General features: G+C 44.8%; 1 protein-coding gene and 1 pseudogene across 8 annotated transcripts in view; one reads left to right on the top strand and one right to left on the bottom strand.

Annotated features, from left to right (window-relative positions):
- The window catches only part of LOC147797944 (uncharacterized), a 55,408-nt gene extending 35,603 nt beyond the window's left edge, over window positions 1-19,805 (top strand). For all 8 annotated transcript variants that reach the window (XR_015426726.1, XR_015426727.1, XR_015426728.1 and 5 more), the window contains 4 exons: window positions 148-413; window positions 1,449-1,599; window positions 16,239-16,295; window positions 18,028-19,805. Coding sequence is in view for 4 of the 8 variants with exons in the window: in XM_087142267.1 (XP_086998393.1) it covers window positions 148-224 (77 nt within the window). In the remaining 4 variants the exon portion in view is untranslated. The remainder of the gene's footprint in view (window positions 1-147; window positions 414-1,448; window positions 1,600-16,238; window positions 16,296-18,027) is intronic.
- LOC147797945 (uncharacterized) lies at window positions 8,143-10,106 on the bottom strand (annotated as a pseudogene).

Here is a 19,805-nt window from a genome sequence, read left to right as displayed (position 1 = left end):
GCCCTAAACTTTATGGGCTTGGATAAGTTCATTTCGCCCTTCGTTAATGTCATACTGTTTTCAGTAGAAGTTGGATTAGTGCACTTCACCCTTGAGGCATTTCTCCACCAGCCCTTGACTGTTTAGTATCTGTCATTGGTTCAACAGAGAGACCCCACCCCCAAAGCCAACTACAGGATGCGTTCCATCACCATCCTTTGATTGAGACAAACCTGTACACGTAGAGCTGGAGATTCCTCCTTGATGTGTCTGGTACCTGCTGTCCTCGCTGGATCCTCTTCCACTACTCTAAGGTTGACGATCCCTCCTCTGATTCGCTTAATTTCTTTTTCAAAGTACATGTGATGTTGGTCAACCAGCATTTTACAGTACACTTCAGAAAAGGCAGACAGCACTTCAAAATATATTCTAAGGTGAGTACAGCAATATCCACCTCTCAACTCAATTTCAACAAGTCATATTTACCAGGATACAGTCAAACATTGATTTTATTATTTATCACACAAGCGTGAGTGGAACACAGAATAGTGTAGTGTGTCTGTGCCCTGTTTGCCACAAGGCTGAAGGCCAAATCTTGTACAGAACACAGATTCTCTACATTATTCCTTGTTTTACAAGTGCGAGCGGGATAACGAATTATCTTCAAGCAAATTTGACATGCAGTAAAGAAAGTAAAGGGGCCTGTGGGAGCTAGACATAAAAAAAAGGAGACAAAAGATATACGGCCTACAGCAAAAACCATAACACCCATGTAGCGCAATTCTGCAATTTTATCTAGGGAGCATGAGAATTATTTCTGGTTTAACTTATTGCAATAATAACCATGAAAACAGGGCTTACACTAAGAAAGGAAATTGTTAGAATTGTACCTGCATGTGACAGTCAGCACGGCAAACATGCCACTTTTGAATTTGCATTCATGCAGATGTACGTTTGCTTATAGCGTAAAAATAGCACAATGCAGTGAGTTAAAGCAGTGCATTACGCAAGGGTTGATATGAACTGAGCAATGTATATATTACAATGCTTGTTGTCATGGATCAAGCAATGAGAACTGAGAATTCAAGCTTGCCTGAAGATTGTCCAGATAAATTGCAGGTTTTCTTAAATCTTTTCTTTCTTTTGTTTTCCAACAAGATGAGGTCCCTGTGATAACAAGGCAATCTGTAAAGTCCCAACCACTTGTTACATGTCGCTACCGGCGATTGCATATCTAGATAGTTGCTGCAGCATGAACTATGATATCGTGTGTAAAAACTCTGGACAGCACGTCATTTTGTGGTTTACCAAAACTGTTATGCATCACTCTGCAGTGCAACCAATGATACAAGGGCGTTTGATTGTACCTTGAGCCTTGATAATGCCGGGGTCAGGTTTATGATTGAAGGGAATTCTGTTCTGTGCTGGAAAGGTTGAATGCCCACATCTTGAATTTGTTACGTTCACAGCATTGATGCCCTGACTTGTGTGACATGATTGAGTATCCCGACTCGTCTACCTCTATGCGTGCAGTACTAGTGAATATCCTGACACTCAGTCATGGCAGGGCACCTGTTGGAATCACAAAGCATCACACAGAAGCACACTGGAAGTCGCAGGGTAAGATTTGTCAGGATTTCCCCTGTTTTCAGATTTGTCGTCAGAGGTTTCCTAATATCTGGGTTTTTCAAACGATCTCTTTCACAATCTGCAAACTTCTGAGTTTATCGTAAGGCTTTTTTACGTAGAACAGTTGAAAAATGAATGTTTCAGTGTCTTTCAATTTCACCTCTAAAGATGAGATATATACATGTTCTGTAGCTTGGGTGAGAATTTGCACTTCTGAATTTCAGTAGACATGCAAGAGGTTACTAGTGGTAATAGAGATGGACAAAAGGAATTGGGGGATTTGTGGAAAACAAATAGTCGGGCTGTGTGTGTATGTTCAGCACAGTCCGTGGTTAGACCATGATTGTTCACTGAAATTGTCAATTTGTTGTTTGTTTATCAAGAAAAAAATGGGGATTTCGGAGATCACCTCTGGATTGTCTTGTACATTGTATTTTATTTATTTTATTTTGTCAGCCATTACCTTGTCCGATTTCACACTCGCTTATGTAAGCCTAGGGGTATTGTGGGGGGGGGAATTGATTGATTTGGGAGGTTTAGCAGCACGTATTATGTAAACGTGACAAATTACATGTATATCACAGGCGTCAAAGGCCTGTTTGAAAGTTCAGATGCGCATTCAGCATGAGATACATTTTCCAATGAACACTCGAATAACATGACCAATTATATAAAATCTCACCTGGCAAATCTTTTCAAAGAGGTATAATCTGTCCTTTGTAACACACACAAAAATCTCAGTTTCATCTCAAACCTTTGGTCTATACAAAACGTTCCCGTTCATATTGGCAATTGTTCATGCATGATTTTAAACCTTTTGCAAAAGTTGCAGTTTCTCACATTTTGACCCAATGTGAATTTCCCATATCATGTGTTGGACATCCGTGCAAACTGCCCATACATGTACATGAGAGACAATGCACAGAAAGCGATGATGTTGAAAAAAGTCCACACTTTCTTGATTTTTTTCAAGTTTCTGTTTTTTGGAAAAAACAACTAGGCTATGCAATGCCTACAACTTAATGTAATCATTTTTTATCAAATCTACTGAAATCACCCAAATCTGCTGGTGTTATTGCTCTATTTAATTTCAATAGCAGACAGGCCAACAACGGAGGCGACGGCAAACATGAGGAAATAAAAAGAAAAAGAAACACAACTTAAGTTAATTGTTCCTTCCAGGTGAATGGCAGGAATTATACATGTAAAATCTGAATGTATTGAAATTGCACAGTTTGACCCTAAAGTGATAAAATTGGAAATGTCTAAAAAAACAGTTTATCTATTCAGCCTTCCAAATTGATTAATTGCCAAGAAAATTTATATTCACACTGTGGACTTCCTCCTGATGGAAATAACAAAGAGTTCACCCTAGTGTCATTATCCAGTCCTAAAATTACATGTACATTGGAATAAAGACGATAAATCAATATCCCTCAAGTACTGGGAAGATTACTCTGTAATTACTGTGTAACTTAGAGAAAGAATCTAATATAATTGAAGTCCATTTATTCCAAACAATTTCAAAATTAAAGCAATAACCATCTCCAATAAGCAAGGGATTTACATGTAACTTAATCCTCAAGTACATGTGCCCGTCTCATTAATTTACATGTCACAATTTGCCCAACATGTGCCTGTACATGTACATGCAAGCAATGTACACTTATGCGAAACCATTAACTTCCTTCAATCAAATGATCGAAACTACATAACCCACATAATTACTCCACCATGGATCCTACTCAAAGTTTTGGTCTCGGCACCATTAACGTCGATACAGATATATTTATTTAATACATGTATATGCAAACCAGACTTGTCCGAGCACACTGCTATAACGCCGCCATTATTTTACCGCCCGAGGGTAACAAAACCATTTGCCCAATTTACCCATAAAATAATGTATTTATACCCTTCCCACGATGTCTAACAATTTCTCCACTCCCCTGGAAACCCATTCGATGATTTACAAGAAATTTACCAGCCCAAGAAGAGTGAAATTTACCGATTTAAATTTCAGCAGTAGACAGGCCAACAGCGGAGATGACGGCAAACATGAGGAATGCCCCTGCCACCGCATGATGGCGCTGTTGCTACACACCAGCATACAATTATATGTGCGATATGCATGACATCCCTCACAATCTTCCTTTGCTAATTGGTCGTCGCCCTCGACGACTGGTGCCAGCCGGCGACCCTTTGTAACTGGAATGAGAGAACTTACTGACTAGAACATCAGAACATTAGAACACTTGTAACTGTCAAATTATGATTTGAACATACATTTGATTGATTCACTAAAATCAGAGCACGTTATGCAAAACATATTCAAATATAAGAACCTCATAAACAACAACATTGGCATTCTTCGCCGTCTTTGCAAAACATCACCATGATCACAAGCTTGTGAACTACTGTGCATTCCCTTGCTCAGTGCGATGCACTCAATAACCATTTTGTTATCAATGACCCTTAAAATTATCAACAACCCCTAGTCTTTGGATTCATTGATGTCTCCGTATTCATCAGTGTCCGACACGTTTTCCTCAGGGGTAACCATACGCTTAACTCTGTTGAGTGATCTGACTAAATTTGAGAATTGGAACCTTTTAGGTGGCCTGCCTTTGGTAGACCGCTTGGAGCGCCTGACGACTTGGGCGGAGCCATCCAGCTCAGTACATTCTCCTGTCAGCTCCTCTGAGGTCCAGATGGGGAACGTCACGCCATCCTTAGAGCTTTGGTCTGCAGCAGATTCTCCCTTGAAGCCATCGTCAACTGTGGGGAATGTCTGGTGGTTCTGGGGTGACTTCTGGTCGCAGACTGGTACAGTGGGGGGTTGGGTATTGGCCGCATCTCCAGCATCAGGCTGCCTTGGCTTGGTCGGTTCCCCCCCTGGTCCAGCTGGATAGCGCCATCTCATCAGTGGAGCTAGAGTCCTCGACTGGGTCTCTGGCACTGCCCTCAACTGCTGCCGGTGCCGCCTGGTTGTCAGTCTGCAGAGGCTCATGGTCACTGGTTGACACAGGAACGGGGCTGGGGGTAGCTTTATCTCCTGTGGTAGACTGCAATGGCATTCGCCGTGAGCTCCCTTGGCCAACTCTGGGAGCCCATGTGAGCAACTTGCCCCAGGTGACTGAACTATCTGTGGGTGAAGTCAAGCGGAAAGTCTCATCTGAGGTCAAAGGTGAAGCTTCGCTAGAAGAGGTTGTCTGGCTGGTATCTAATACTTCCTCGGGGCCCACGATGTCCCAAGGGCAGTGCTTGATCTCGCAACGATGCAGAACCTTTCGCTGGCCACAGGAATTCTGGACAATATACACCGGCTGGCCCTCAAAGGGACACTCCACAATCATGTATGGTTCTGGTTTCCAAAAGTCCTGTATTTTTAAGCGCCCTGGGTGTGTGCGATATCGCACTAAGACATACTCCCCAGTGGTAATTGGCTTCTCATACATGGTCTGGTTATGGAACAATTGTCGACCCGCTGCCCTCTTGTCTTGGTTGTTTACTGCAATCCGTCTGGCCCTCTCCAACCCTTCCTTTTGTTTCTTGACATAGACATCTTGAGTTGCCCCACTAACCTGATTGTGGTCAACATTTAAGAGCAAATGCTGAGGCAACCTCGCTGTTCTTCCAAACATCAAGAACTATGGTCCGTAGCCTGTTGATGCATGTCTGCTGTTATTATACGCCATTACCAGAAATGGGAGCTGCTCCGTCCACCTTACTTTCTTTTGTGAAGGCAAGGTAACGAGGAGGTTATGGAGGGTGCGATTGAATCGTTCACACATCCCATTCCCTTGGGGATGATAAGGGGTTGTATGTGAGCGTCCAGTGCCATATAGTTGGCAGATTTCAGTGATGACTTGTGCCTCAAAACACCGTGCATTGTCGGAGTGCAACCTCAAAGGGGCCCCAAATGGTGTTATCACATATTTTATCAGCGCCTTTGCAACGGTGTGGGCCTTCTGGTTCTTGTTTGGCACAGCCCAAAAAAACCTGGTAAATAAGTCTGTGAAGACAAGGACATTCTCGTAGCCATTTGAGGAAGTTTCCAACACGGTAAAGTCCATTGCCATGACTTCTAAAGGCTCGGTAGCTCTGAGGGTTCCCAGAGGTGGATGGACTTGTCTGACTGGTTTCTTCCCAACTACACATCTTTCGCACTGTTGGCACCAAGTGCGGACCGAAACCTCGATTCGTAACCAAAAGAACAATGGTTGGACTAGTTGCAGTATTCTCTTTGCCCCAAAATGTCCACAATCATCACGGAAGGATCTCAACACTGTGTCGACCAAGGCAGCCGGGGTGACAAGCCTATCACTTGGTCTTCCCGCAAGAAATTCTCCACGGCGGAATAGGACACCTTGCTTAAGATGTACCTGATCCCAGTGCTTCAGCAGTAACGCCACATCCCTTGGGTCTTCGGCTCTCTCTACTTTGGATGGTCTCCCTCCCCTCTCTACATATAGTAGAATACGCCTGAGTATGACATCTTCTTCCTGGAGTCTCCTAAGATCCTCCAGCTTGTATCCAGGAAGACACTGACTTCCTCACTGGTAGCTCGAATTTGGTGAACTAAGTTTTTGGGTATCTCTGTACCGGACTCTGTGCAACCACCCATGCAGGCTTGCATGGCACACGAGGATACCTCTGCGATCTGGTCATCTGGAACTTGGGACGAACTTCTCAGTTTCAATCTCGATAAGGCGTCAGGGGCTTTATTCTTCTTGCCTGGTTTGAACTCTAGCTGAAAGTCAAACGCCGCCAGTTGTTGCACCCATCTCATCTCAGTGCAGCCAAGATTTGCGGAGTTCAAAAACTTCAAAGGGTGATGATCAGTGTAGACGGTACTTTTGTTTCCCATGAGGTAGTCTCGGAAAACTTCGCATACTGCCCATCGTATAGCCAGCAGTTCCAACTTGAAGGCGGAGTAATTCTTGTCATTTCGTTCTGTTGGTCTGAGTGACCTGGAGGCGTAAGCAATGACTTGCTTAGACCCGTCATCCTAGGCCTGTTGTTGTGAGAATATGGCTCCCAGACCAAGAGAGGTGGCATCTGTCTCCACAATGAAAGGACGACTAAAATCAGCAAAAGCGAGAACTGGTGCATGTAGGAGTGAGGACTTCAGAGACTGGAATGCCTTCAGTGCTTCGCCATCAAGGTTCAGTTTCTTGCATTCTGCCAATTTCTTCTCTTTGGTACTCCAACCCTTCAGGGTGAATCAGCAGTGGCGATGCTATACTGGAGTAACCACGGATGAATTTGCGAAAATACCCGGTGAACCCCAGAAAGCTCCTGAGCTCAGTCAAAGTTGTCGGTACTGGCCAGTCCTGGATGACAGCCACCTTGCCAGGGTCAGCCCTGATGCCTTCACCTGCCACAACCGAATGCCCCAGATATTTAACCTCCTTTTTGAAGAAAGGACACTTCTGGGGCTTGACCTTTAACCCGTAATGGCGCAATTGGTTGAAAACCATCTGCAGACGTGCAATGTGTTTTTTCGTCAAACGTGGTTGAAAACACTGTAATGTCATCTAGGTAGATGAGAACGGACTCCAACACTTGGTCTCCCAGACATCTTTGCATGAGGTGCTGGAATGTGGCAGGGCCGTTGCACAGGCCGAAAGGCATCCTCATGTATTCGAATAGCCCAAAGGGTGTTGTGAAGGCTGTTTTCTCAATGTCTCGGTCCTCAACAGCTACCTGATGGTATCCTGAAGCAAGGTCAAGCACACTCATGAACTTGGCTCCACCAAGCGTCTGCAGGGTCTCGTCAATCCTTGGCAGGGGGAAAGAGTTCTTCACCGTGGCTGCATTCCACCGGCGGTAGTCAACACATAGCCTTATTGATTGATCTTTCTTCCGTACGACGACAATAGGAGAGGCCCACGGGCTGGAACTTTCACAAATAATGCCAGCCTCCAGTAATTTCTGTATATGGGCCCGAACTTCCTTGTACTGGGAGGGGGGAAGTGACCGGTAGTGTTGATGGATTGGAGGGGTGTCCCCGGTGTCAATTCGATGTCGGACAGTGTCGGTGTAACCCAAGTCTCCTTCTCCCTTGGCAAATACGTCATCAAATTCGTGCAGAAGAGAGTGAAAACTGTCAAGTTGTTCTTTGGCCAGCCCTCTACCAATCTGAACATCTGGAGTGGAAGGTGGGTCTGGTGTGGACGGCCAGCATGCTTGGGTGAGGATGTGTGAAGTCTGGGTTGCCTCAGCCTCCTCCGTCCGGATCTCCTCCATAATGTCTCCATGATAAAGGGTACCCAAACAGCTCCGTTTTTGCAGTAGGAGGTCCTGGTCGGTTTCATTCATCAAAACCACTGCCAACTTTCCTGAAGCAACTGTCACCAGTCCCCTCACTGCTTGCACACCCCGTGGAGTGTTGGTGCATTCCAGTGGTTCAAGAACTGCTTTGTAGTCAATATTTCCTGGGGCCCTCCGTGCTGAGGCCTCAACAACCACCGCCTGCCAGGCCGGTACTATCAGTGGGGCTCCGTTCTTCAAGTGTACCTTCCCAATTGTAGACTGGATGTTATCGAAAGCTTTGCGCTTGGCACCAGCCTGCAGCGTCTTTTGCCAAATTGGTCCAGCACCACCAGCTCTAAGTTCACGTAAGTATCCTGGACCATGACTGCTTATCAGTTGAGACCAACAGTCCCCGAGAATGTTCATCCCCACAATGCCTGGCACATTTGACGGGCTCGAGTTTGGCCTGGCCTCCTGTATGACTAGTCCTGTATGACTAGTCTGAAGTCAGTAGTCCTTCCCAGCAATTCCACACTTGTCTCGAAACAGCCTACATAGGGGATTTTGGTGCCATTTGGCGAGACAAGCTTGAACTTTCCAGGAATACTTTCCATTTGCACACCATCTAGTGCCAGTGTTCTGTCAAAGTAGTCCTTGGTGATTGTGGTGACCATGGATCCGGTGTCCAATAGGCAAGGAACAGTTCGATTTCTAAACCTGACATTGACTGTGTAGCATTCTGATGCAGCACGGGCTTGAAATGCAGACAGGTCATGAGTTGAGGCAGCTGTACAATTTCCCACTGTTTGGCTCTCAACAGTAGGATGCATTAGTTTCCCGAATTCTCCTCAGCTCGAGGTGGTGCACTGGGTGTGGCATTGTGGTGATGTCGAGCAGAGTTGAGACAATTTCTTGCAAAATGTCCCGGTTGGCCACACCTAAAACACCTTGCAGGGTACTGAGTTGGTGCAGCAATTGGAGGGTTGAAAACCCCGGGCTGTGGGAAGGTGGAGTAGTTGGTCTGGCGTCCCCAAAATCTGGATGGCATGACACTAGTCGGTGCTGGAGAACCTTGGGGGTTCATCGGTGGGGGTAGCCTCCCAGCAGGTGGAATCCTCTCAGAAAGGGATTTTACGGACACCATGATCTCCTGCATTTGTTTCTCCAGCCGCTCGATGGCATCAGGTTTCACCTCAGCACCTATAGCCGAAGTGCTACTTTGAGGGGTTGTAGTCTGGGTCCGGGCCCTTTCCCGTTCCTCCCACTTTATGGCCCAGTCCTTGACTTCCCCAAAGGAGACAGATGGATTACGATCAACAAAATCTCGACAGGAGTGCCTCAGTCCCTCCTGTTCGATGCCATCCACAAACTGCTCCCGTATGATGATGTCTGGGTTCTTGTACAGTCCAGAGTCTCGCTTCACCAGTCGGTAGAAGAGCCGCTGTAGTTCCACGCCAAACTGACGAAGGGACTCTCCCCGTTGCTGGCGTCGTTCCAGGCATTTCTGCTGCAGTTCTCAGCTCGTCAAGGTCTCACCATAGGAGGCTGCCAAGTATTCCAAAGCCTCTTTAGCCGTTTTCCCAGACGACAGCAATGACCTGACTTCAACCTTTGGGCCACCTCGAAGTGCATCCAGCAAAAACTGCCCACGCTGATCCTCTGGAATGTGGTATCTCTCATAAGCATGGTTCATTGCTGCGACGAAGTCATCAATTTGCACAGATTTTCGAATACCGGAAGCTTGCTTTCAGGGGCCATCACAACTTGGGGCAGTCTGGTCACAAGCGCACGGAGGAGGTCCTCTGAAACAGACTTAGTATCGGACTGTTCTGTCTTGGCCACGACTGAGGCAATCAATGGTGCATACTCTCCTTCTACTTTCCATCCCCCTCTGGAGGGAGAATGGCTCCATTCAAAATTGGCAGGGTCAGTTCATTGTCCTTATAAACCCTGTGAATCAGGCCGGTAGCATTCAAGTTGCATCCCCTCAGGCTTTGAACGGGCAAGCGGCCTTCCACCAGGGAGAACTTCCTGACTTTCTCCTCGGTAGGCAATCGCACCCGCACGTAAGCTGCCATCTTGATGACTCTGATGTTACTGAGGACTCCTCGAACCTCCGCTGCTGGCTGGCTGGAAGCAGAGATCCCACTTCTGACACTTGTGGGTGGGGCGCTATCTTGTGGGGGGTGCGCATGAAAGAGCACACCTGAACACCCTGGGCTCGGATCTCTGCTGGTGTTATTGCTCTATTTAATTTCAATAGCAGACAGGCCAACAACGGAGGCGACGGCAAACATGAGGAAATAAAAAGAAAAAGAAACACAACTTAAGTTAATTGTTCCTTCTCGGTGAATGGCAGGAATTATACATGTAAAATCTGAATGTATTGAAATTGCACAGTTTGACCCTAAAGTGATAAAATTGGAAATGTCTAAAAAAACAGTTTATCTATTCAGCCTTCCAAATTGATTAATTGCCAAGAAAATTTATATTCACACTGTGGACTTCCTCCTGATGGAAATAACAAAGAGTTCACCCTAGTGTCATTATCCAATCCTAAAATTACATGTACATTGGAATAAAGACGATAAATCAATATCCCTCAAGTACTGGGAAGATTACTCTGTAATTACTGTGTAACTTAGAGAAAGAATCTAATATAATTGAAGTCCATTTATTCCAAACAATTTCAAAATTAAAGCAATAACCATCTCCAATAAGCAAGGGATTTACATGTAACTTAATCCTCAAGTACATGTGCCCGTCTCATTAATTTACATGTCACAATTTGCCCAACATGTGCCTGTACATGTACATGCAAGCAATGTACACTTATGCGAAACCATTAACTTCCTTCAATCAAATGATCGAAACTACATAACCCACATAATTACTCCACCATGGATCCTACTCAAAGTTTTGGTCTCGGCACCATTAACGTCGATACAGATATATGTATGTACATGTATAAGCAAACCAGACTTGTCTGAGCACACTGCTATGAGGCCGCCATTATTTTACCGCTCGAAAGTAACAAAACCATTTGCCCAATTTACCCATAAAATAATGTATTTATACCCTTCCCACGATATCTAACAATTTCTCTGCTCCCCTGGAAACCCATTCGATGATTTACAAGAAATTTACAAGCCCAAGAAGAGTGAAATTTACCTATTTAATTTCAATAGCAGACAGGCCAACAACGGAGGCGACGGCAAACATGAGGAATGCCCCTGCCGCCGCATGATGGCGCTGTTACTACACACCAGCATACTCACAATTATATGTACAACATGCATGACATCCCTCACACGGTGTTATACAACTGTCTTTTGTTCACGAACCTGGCTCAGTGCGCTGCTGACCTCTTTTCAATAGGGGCCAGATTAGCGTGCAGTGGTGCTGTGTGGCTCATCGCTGCGGTGGTGGAACGCTTTTGTCCCTGGTGGTAATCCGCTTGCTGTCAATGCCCCAAACCCTGGTATACAGTTTCAAAATAACGCTGGATTATCATCACTTTTGAGAGTGTTACAGGGCCCTGTTTCCTTTGTCTGAGTTCGGAGACCTCAGCCACGCATATAAACCATATGGCTCCGATTTCGGAGTCCCGGCTGGTAGTGGTTAAGTGTTTGAGAAAGAGACCAACTTCAAATGCCTATGTTTTTCAGTCCAATGAGAAAATTGTCTCTTCGTGAAAACTGTGACAAAATGTGCAGCTAAACCTCTGTGATGATGTCTGCAATCGCTTGAGTTTTCTTCATTATCAGTTGATCAATCCCATACGGAATTTTGTGATTCTTTTGAGCTAAGTTACAGGGACAGTATTCTCCCAAAATTGAAGTGCACTCCCAAGAAGCAAAAGAAAAACAGATGGTAGTAAGCTTTCCAAGCGGGTTCTTGCATTAACCCCCATTTTGCTGTAACTATCAAAACAGTCAAAAATTCCTTCCACCTGATTTGCCCCAGTACGCAGACACATATGGGAAATTTGACTGATTTTGAATGATATGACAACTGTGTTAAGAATGTATCTTTGCATGGAAGGGTCAATATTTAATTTTTTTGCAAGCTCTCGGACAAGCACTGAGCATACATTGTTTATTAACCCTCCTTCTGTTTTAACCGTCAAAAACTGTCAAAAATTCCTTCCCCTTGATTTCCCCCAGTACACCGACACACATGGGAAATTTGACTGATTTTGACTGATATGACACCTGTGTCAACAATGTATCTTTGCATGGGAGGGTTTTATATTATGTGCACTGTGCGTGCTCTGCATCAAACGCGCCATTGATCCCATTATAAACGTGTGCCTATGCGGTGAGTACTAAAATAACATGCCTAAAAAAACACGCCCTCTTTTGTTCCGTTCAGAGCAGATACTTTCTTAATCAAGATTGTGAAAGACCGTTTTGAAAAGAGAAGTTGAAAGCTTGAGCGTACAGCACTCTACCTACCCAAAACAGTCACTACATATGCAAATTTCCCATGTTCGCAACGCTCTTTTCTGAAAAGACTTAATCATCCAAGATGCCCTATGACCTCCCACTATGCACTGTGGTCTCGCCGCCATGTTCGTCCTTTTTTGTCAGCACTGTATCGCTATCGCAATGGACGTGTCTTTTAGACCTCTTAAAAAGATTTTTTGAGTTCCGTTTTTTCTACACAGTTGTGTGTTGACTTTAATTATCCAGTCATCATTTCTGAATAAACCTTTACCTTGTGTGGTTTCATTCTTGTTGGTAAGAGTGTTATTTCCTTGTTTTTTGGTGCCCTTTTCTCTCTTTTTGTTTGTGTGTGCATTCTGCAGGTATTTACTGTGAGTGTTACGAGGAACGGTCAACCCTACACTCCACATAGGCCGGGCCGCTTGAGTGGGCGTATTCACACTTTAATAGCGGCCTATATAATCCACACAATCCTAGCTGCATGAGAGGGTGGATTGTAATTTTAGCGGTTCTTCCCTTGTAATGGTTGAGCGGGCGTTCACTTATTTAAGCAGCCGGTGTGGATTTTGGCCTAACTGCTTGAGTGGGTGATTCTCGATAAGCGGGATGTGCTTCTTGCTCGATAGTCATGCACAGAAGCCGACTGATGCGGATAGATTGAGTCTGTGTTGTTCGCATGAGCTCTGATCTCTTATGGAATGAGGGCAAGGCCAAGCCACATGAGTGAGTGCTGCATTTCCTAAGCGGCTCAGATGAGGACTCTGGCCTTAACTGCGATGCTAAACTCCGCGATAGTCAGATTCCCCCCAGGAAATTCCTGACTTATAACCATTCTCCGCCCTCCAACAGTCCGCCTCGTCAACCAAGCCAATGCTTCCACCGACCGTCGACCCAACAAGTTGGCTGATAGAACGGCTATGGCTCACAAAAGCCAGCAGACCAACGGGGCTCCTTTCTTCTCGCCACCCACAATGGCCACCGTAGCTCTGCTACACACAAGGCCGCACCCTCAGTAATGCCGGCCGACCCGACACCTAGTCTGCCTCATACCGACAAAGCCAGGACGGACTCCCCACGCTCCACCGGGTCAGGCGCGCCTGATAACTACTCAGCCCACGGTACCAGGACACCCAACAAGAACCAACTGGGCACCCCGGAGCCTACTGGGCCACCACGCCGCCGCAGCTTCAGACCTCCACAACCCATCTGTGGCTCTGGCTTCCGGGACCTTCCTTGGCTGGCCCCTTACCCTAAGAGGACGGCGTCTGTACCAGCCAAGCTCCCTCCTGCCCCCAGGGGATACACCTCCGACCTTACCCGCTGCGTCGGCTGCTGATTCACCCCCGCATTCCAGACCAGAGGGCAAGCGTTCTTCTTCTTCTTCATCGGTTACCTTGAAGGCCAAGAAGAAATGTCATTCCAAACAACGTGAAGGCAACCTTGAACCATGGATGACAGCGTTCCAGTCTATTAATAAATCTCTGTCCTCCCTAGTCCAGTGCCTGAGCGACAAACCCGCACCAGCTGTCATCGTTCCGGACTCAAACTTTTCACTCCCGGCTCCTGCAACCTCAACCCGCTCTGCAGTCAAGGACGACTACTTGGAGTGTCGAACTCATTGAAGCTCGAGTCAAGCTGGCATTTCCCTGCCGGAGCATTCTGTCATGTACGGGAATACCCACGAGTCTGACCCTGGCATGACTGTGCCGCACTCTGAGCAGCAGACACTATCTTCAGGAGAAGACCACACCGACTCGATGGGCGACCTCACCCCCTCTAAGGGCCAGCTTCGTCTCCTTCAATGTGATATGATCCAGGTCCTCGGCCTTCTGGCTCCCTCTTCCCCCAAAAGGGACACCGGTCATGTCTCCTTAATTCAAACGCTCTGCAACCAGACTGGAATCTTTGGATCCAACTTTCCCAGAAATTCCGCTGTAACAGCTCATGCATAGAGATCTGTGATTCAATCAGCAAGGCTGCGTGCTGGCGCCCTTATCCTCCTACGGCCTTAGCTTACTACCACTTCCCGACCGAGTACCATGACAACTTCCTATCGGTACTGGAGATTTTCGATGCAGTTAGTGACAAAATCACCACTGATATGTGGAAACCTCCTGTGATAAGTCTCGCCTCTAGACAGCCTTGATTAAACTTGGCAAGGCTTCTTGTCTCGGTCTATGCTGTTCAGCCTTCCTTCTTCTCCTCTCGGAATACATCGCACGTGCGTGAGAGGAGAACTTGCCAGTGTCCCCAGATTTTGTGGCTCTGGCACTTCGGGGCCTAGATGAGGACCTGGCCTTCACCTTCGAGCAATTCATCCGAATTTCCTTCCTGGCTTCCGCATGAAACTGTAAAATCTAGACTTCAAGATCTCCCACTTTCTGGCAAGGATCTCTTCTCCGGCAGGTTTTTGGGATCTCTTGAGGCTGAAGCCAAATGCATTGACACCACCAAGAAGCTCTCCTTCTGGGAACTGATGACTCTCCAGCCTTGCAGTAAACACAGCTGCATCAGTCTCGGATTCCCAAGCCACTGCCACCCAGGACGCACACCTTTCGTCCTCTGCTCTTGCAACCGACCCAGCATCGAGCCTCAACCCGTGCTTCCTCCAAGTCCAGCCGGCCACGGTCAAGCCGAGGGTCATTGTCGTGCACCCCCCATTTCTTTGGGGGTCGTGTCCGATGGCTGTGCCATTTCACGTTCCACAACCGCCGATCTCGATCCCGTCGGCCATCTGTGAGAGTTTGCAGGGTTCTGAGATCACCTTCGACGAATGGGTCCTGGCAACTATTGCTCACGGCTATTCCCTCGAGTTCACAAGTATCCCTTTGTCCGAGGCGATATTACGTTCGACCCCGTTGCCATGCAAGCGAGACAAATGTCTGGTCCAGGAGGCTGAACTTCACTCCCTGCTCCAGAAACATGCCGTCAGTAACGTCCGTCCAACTCGCGTGACAGACGGTTTTCTGTCCACTTCTTTCTTGCCCCCAAGAAGGGTACCAACAAGTGACGACCAATAATCAGTCTCAAGCCACTCAACAAGTACTTCTGGCCCACAAAATTCAGGATGGAGCCCATACTGACAGTAATACACTCCATCCCAATGCCGTCCTGGGCGACAATTGACCCGCGGGACGCATATCTTCGCATTCCTATCCGCAAGGCGGATCGCAAGTTTCTCCGCTTCATGTACAAGAGTCAAGTCTACGAATTTCAGGCCCTACCATTCGGTCTTTCAACATCCCCAAGGGTCTTCATCCTGCTTTCGAAGACTGTCGTGGCTCATCTACGTCAGCTCGATGTGCTGATATTCTAGTATGTGGACGACTGGCTGATCGTAGGTCATACCTTAGAGGAAGCAATAGCAACGACTCCTCTAACATACAACCTTTCCTCTCACCCACGCTTCATCATCAATTGAGTGACCAATCCTAGATCTAGTCTCAGCAACACGAACCAGTAGGTGAACTTAGCTTGTAACCATTCAGACTTGAGGGACCAATCCTAGCTCTGGCCTTAGCAGCAAGAAGCAGCAGGTGGATTTGGGCCTCTAACCATCCAGGCTTGAGTGACCAATCCTAACTCTAGTCTTAGCAACATGAACCAGCAGGTAGACCTAAGCCTCTAACCATCCAGGCTGGATTGACCAATCTTGGCGCTAGTCTCAGCAACATAAAGCAGCACGTGGATCTGAGCCTCTTACCATCCAGGCTTGAGTGACCAATCCTAGCTCTAAGCAGTTTCATTGAGGGATCTTTTACACAGCTGGGACTTGTTCTTCAAAAGTTTGGCTTTGAATACACCGCCAGTAAATGTGGTGTAATAAGCTAAATGGTCTTTCGTTTCTGAAGTCATTTGCAAAGGCACCATGGCTTGAAATTGCTGAAGATTTAACAAATTGGATTCTTCTTGTATTCCTTTCAGTGTTGTGTTTACTGTGGCCTTTCTTGGGGATGAAGTTACCTGGCTGAAGGAGCATAGGTGAGCCGTGCTTGATTCTTTTAAAACCATGAGAAATTTTATATGCCAACTGTCCCTGTATGTTTGATGTTGTGAATAGTGATCATAGCTTCCCATGTGTTCAAGGTATAGTCCATCATTTGTCTGATCCTTTGTGCATCATGTTCCTTTGAGACAACAAAATCACTCAAAATCTAAAGAAGGTCATCTGAGAACAAACCTGATGAAGTTTCAGCCCAATGAATACTGTCTTTTGAGAAAAATGATATCTAGGAATTGGACTTCAGATCAAAGGTTGCTGAGTCATGTTTGAATTGCGCTGGAATTTCAGCCCCAGGGACAAATTCTCCCATTCACTCAAATGCAGCTATGCAATATCACAAACTGAACCAATGAATTATAGTAACTGATACGTGCATTTGTCATGTGAAGGCTTGTGCATTTCCAATGGCAATTTTCCTAAAATGTGTCCCCCGATGCATCATCAGAAATAGCCTTCTTTAATTATTTTCTTCAAAATGACAACTCCCCAGAAAGAATAACTTCACAGGGGGTTTAGTTCCACAGCCATCTATCAACCAAGTATGTTTTTCAACAATAATTTCATCAGTTCCTTTTTTGGCTAATTGCGAACGATTGACTGCACCTTTAAAAGAAATGTGTAACACTTCATTCTTAGGGAGGCAGAGGTTTGACAAGAAGATTCCTAAAAACTAACTAAATTTGAAAATATTTGATTTAAAGCACTGACTTTAATCGTGATTCAAATGACTCATTCAAGAAAATTATGCTGCCAGTTTCATGAATACTTCAGGAATTTTTTTGTTTGAGATTTTAAATGAAGAATTGGCTGAATGTTAACATTCTGATTCCTCTAAATAAACTTTAATTTAGCTCATGGCTGTAACGGGCCCATATATAATTATTCTCTATTATGTGCCCACTGGCCTCTAATCGCAAAATGGCCATTTTGGATTGTGTTCCCTGAATCCACTTCATTTATCATCCACTCTAAAATCAAAAGGAGCCTGACTATTCTGCTTCATCTGCCGTATAACCACGATTCCTTTTTTTTTTCATTTAGAAAGTCATGGTGACTTAACTTTGATTTACTGAGGCCAATTGTGATGAAATCTTCATTGTACATGCATGATATAACATATATGCTTTCCATAAGAATGGACATTGATGGATGTTACAGTATCTCCCAGGATTCCCATAGCCAATAGGTTGCCTTCAGTGAGACAGTTGAAAAGTCAGTACAAATAAAGAAACCTGAAGCTTTGCATTAAATCTTTCAAATATGGATGGCCCAAAGCAAGATTGGATATGGCTGTAGTTTGAAAGTAAAAAAGGAGTGGCTGGTAACAAGACTATGAAAACCAAGAAATCAGAGACTAGTCATAAGACTAAAATGCACTTTGCAGAATGTCAGATGACAAACTTTACATGCAGCTTCCATAGGTGTCCTTTTCTATACATTGGTCTGGGATAAAGTGTGTTTGAATAATTTTATCACGCGGTTAATTCCGAGAACAAAATGGTGTTGGACACATCCAACATATGAGTTATAAGAAATTTCAAAAATCTGCTTCACATAAAAAAATCTGACTTTTGCTTAAAAGGATGATTTTTAACAACCCTGCAAATTTGGTTGTTATCCATATTGCCAAGAATCTTGCTCTTTTTTCAAAGGATTTAATGTAACATAATGCCCTAAAGAGACTCATGACATTTTTTCTCACCTATGCAGGCAAAGGAACATCAGTGAGCCAAGCAGGGTGAAGTGGTTCCTGTCTACCGTGGTCCTTGGAGGGGCTTCACCTCACAGACCTGGCCAGTACAAACAGGGTGCTCCAAAGCAGTGGTTCCTGTCTACCGTGGTCCTTGGAGGGCTTCACCTCACAGACTTGGCCAGTACAAACAGGGTGCTCCAAAGCAGTGGTTCCTGTCTACCGTGGTCCTTGGAGGGCTTCACCTCACAGACTTGGCCAGTACAAACAGGGTGCTGCAAAGCAGTGGTTCCTGTCTACCGTGGTCCTTGGAGGGCTTCACCTCACAGACTTGGCCAGTACAAACAGGGTGCTGCAAAGCTCAAATATTAAGTTTGCAAAAAAGTATCCAGCGTTGTCCTAACATACGTGTAGCAAATAGGATTTCAGGCTTGCAATGTAGACATTTTTAGTCAAAGGAAAAAGCAAATTTGGCCGGACATCTTTGGTATCGAGGGTGTATATTTGTCTCTAGAAAAAGAAATAATCTTATTTTAAAGCGTAGCTGCAATGCAATATGTTTGAAAACATTTTTTTAAAAACTTTGTAAGCTTGTTCGGTGTGTTTTTACATACATATATACATGTATATTGAAAAGTGCACCTTTTTAATACTTTAAATTATCCAAGCTTTCCTGGACAACAGAGGGCGCTATTGGTATGAAGTCCAGTCTAATGAAGGGTCTGATAAAGAAATTAATGCTTGCTTATTGCCATGAACAAAAAACAACAATGAATCAGTGAAGAGGAGAAATTTGTGTCCAGCAAAATCTACAAAAATGAAGGATTTCGTTTGAGCAGAAACCCGTCCAACATTGAAGCTTCCTTCCTGGAATGATATATCACACTTTTACTATGAATATGGAAATGCTCATTTGCATAAAACCTAAAGACAGTAAATTACCCTTTGAAATACTGAAAGAAAAGCCAGAAATCAGGTGAATTGAGAAAAAGAGGATGCATTTGGAAGGTTTGTATTCAAACAAATTGATTGCAGCTACCCTTCAAGTTGGTTTCCAAACATGATCATTTAGTTTACCAAATAATCAGTATTTTGCATTCTGTGCATTAGATAGACTTAAAATCTGTCAAAATGGCCGCTGTGTATAAATGTGGATAGGTTAGAACTCTTTGAAAGCTGGGCCAGTATTTCTCGAAATTTTCAATTTTTTTTCTTGATTGTCGAGTTTTTTCAAAATGCAAAAGCAGGTATTGTAAATTCCTGATATTCCAAGTTACCAATAGCTGGAACAAGAGGCTTGTTACTGCCAAATTTTCTCAGAGATGCCTCTGATTGAAAGAAATTTCCATGTTCACTGGATCTTAAAGTGATTTTAATTTACACCAGTTGATTTTTTCTGACAGATACATGTACATAATATTAAAATGAATATTTTGAAGCAGTTAGTATAGAAGTGCTTACACTTGATTGACGTATGAATTTATATTAAACTGAATACATCAAATTCGGTACTTATCCGTCCGTTTCTACCCTCATTGGTATGCTGTCTCTGCCCTGTGTTTGCATATTCAAATTTTGTTTATTTAAATATATGCAGATTAGCTGTGCCCTCTGACCTTTTTTGAAATTGCGCAATCCTAACCTTTAAATATTAGTTCCGAAATGATTTATATCAAGAGGCAATTGGCCTGGTGGTTAGCTAGCTGGCTGCCAGGCCAGGGGATCCCGGTTCAAATCCCGGGGTCCCCGGGAAAAGGAGGTTTTTTTTTTTTTTTTTTTTTTTTATATACTAAGTTTT

The sequence above is a fragment of the Acanthaster planci genome, linkage group LG10, assembly GCF_054643075.1.
Source record: "Acanthaster planci isolate LZ-2023a linkage group LG10, COTS_SCS, whole genome shotgun sequence".
Classification (NCBI taxonomy): Eukaryota; Metazoa; Echinodermata; class Asteroidea; order Valvatida; family Acanthasteridae; genus Acanthaster; species Acanthaster planci.
This window is presented reverse-complemented; position numbering and strand designations above follow the sequence as displayed.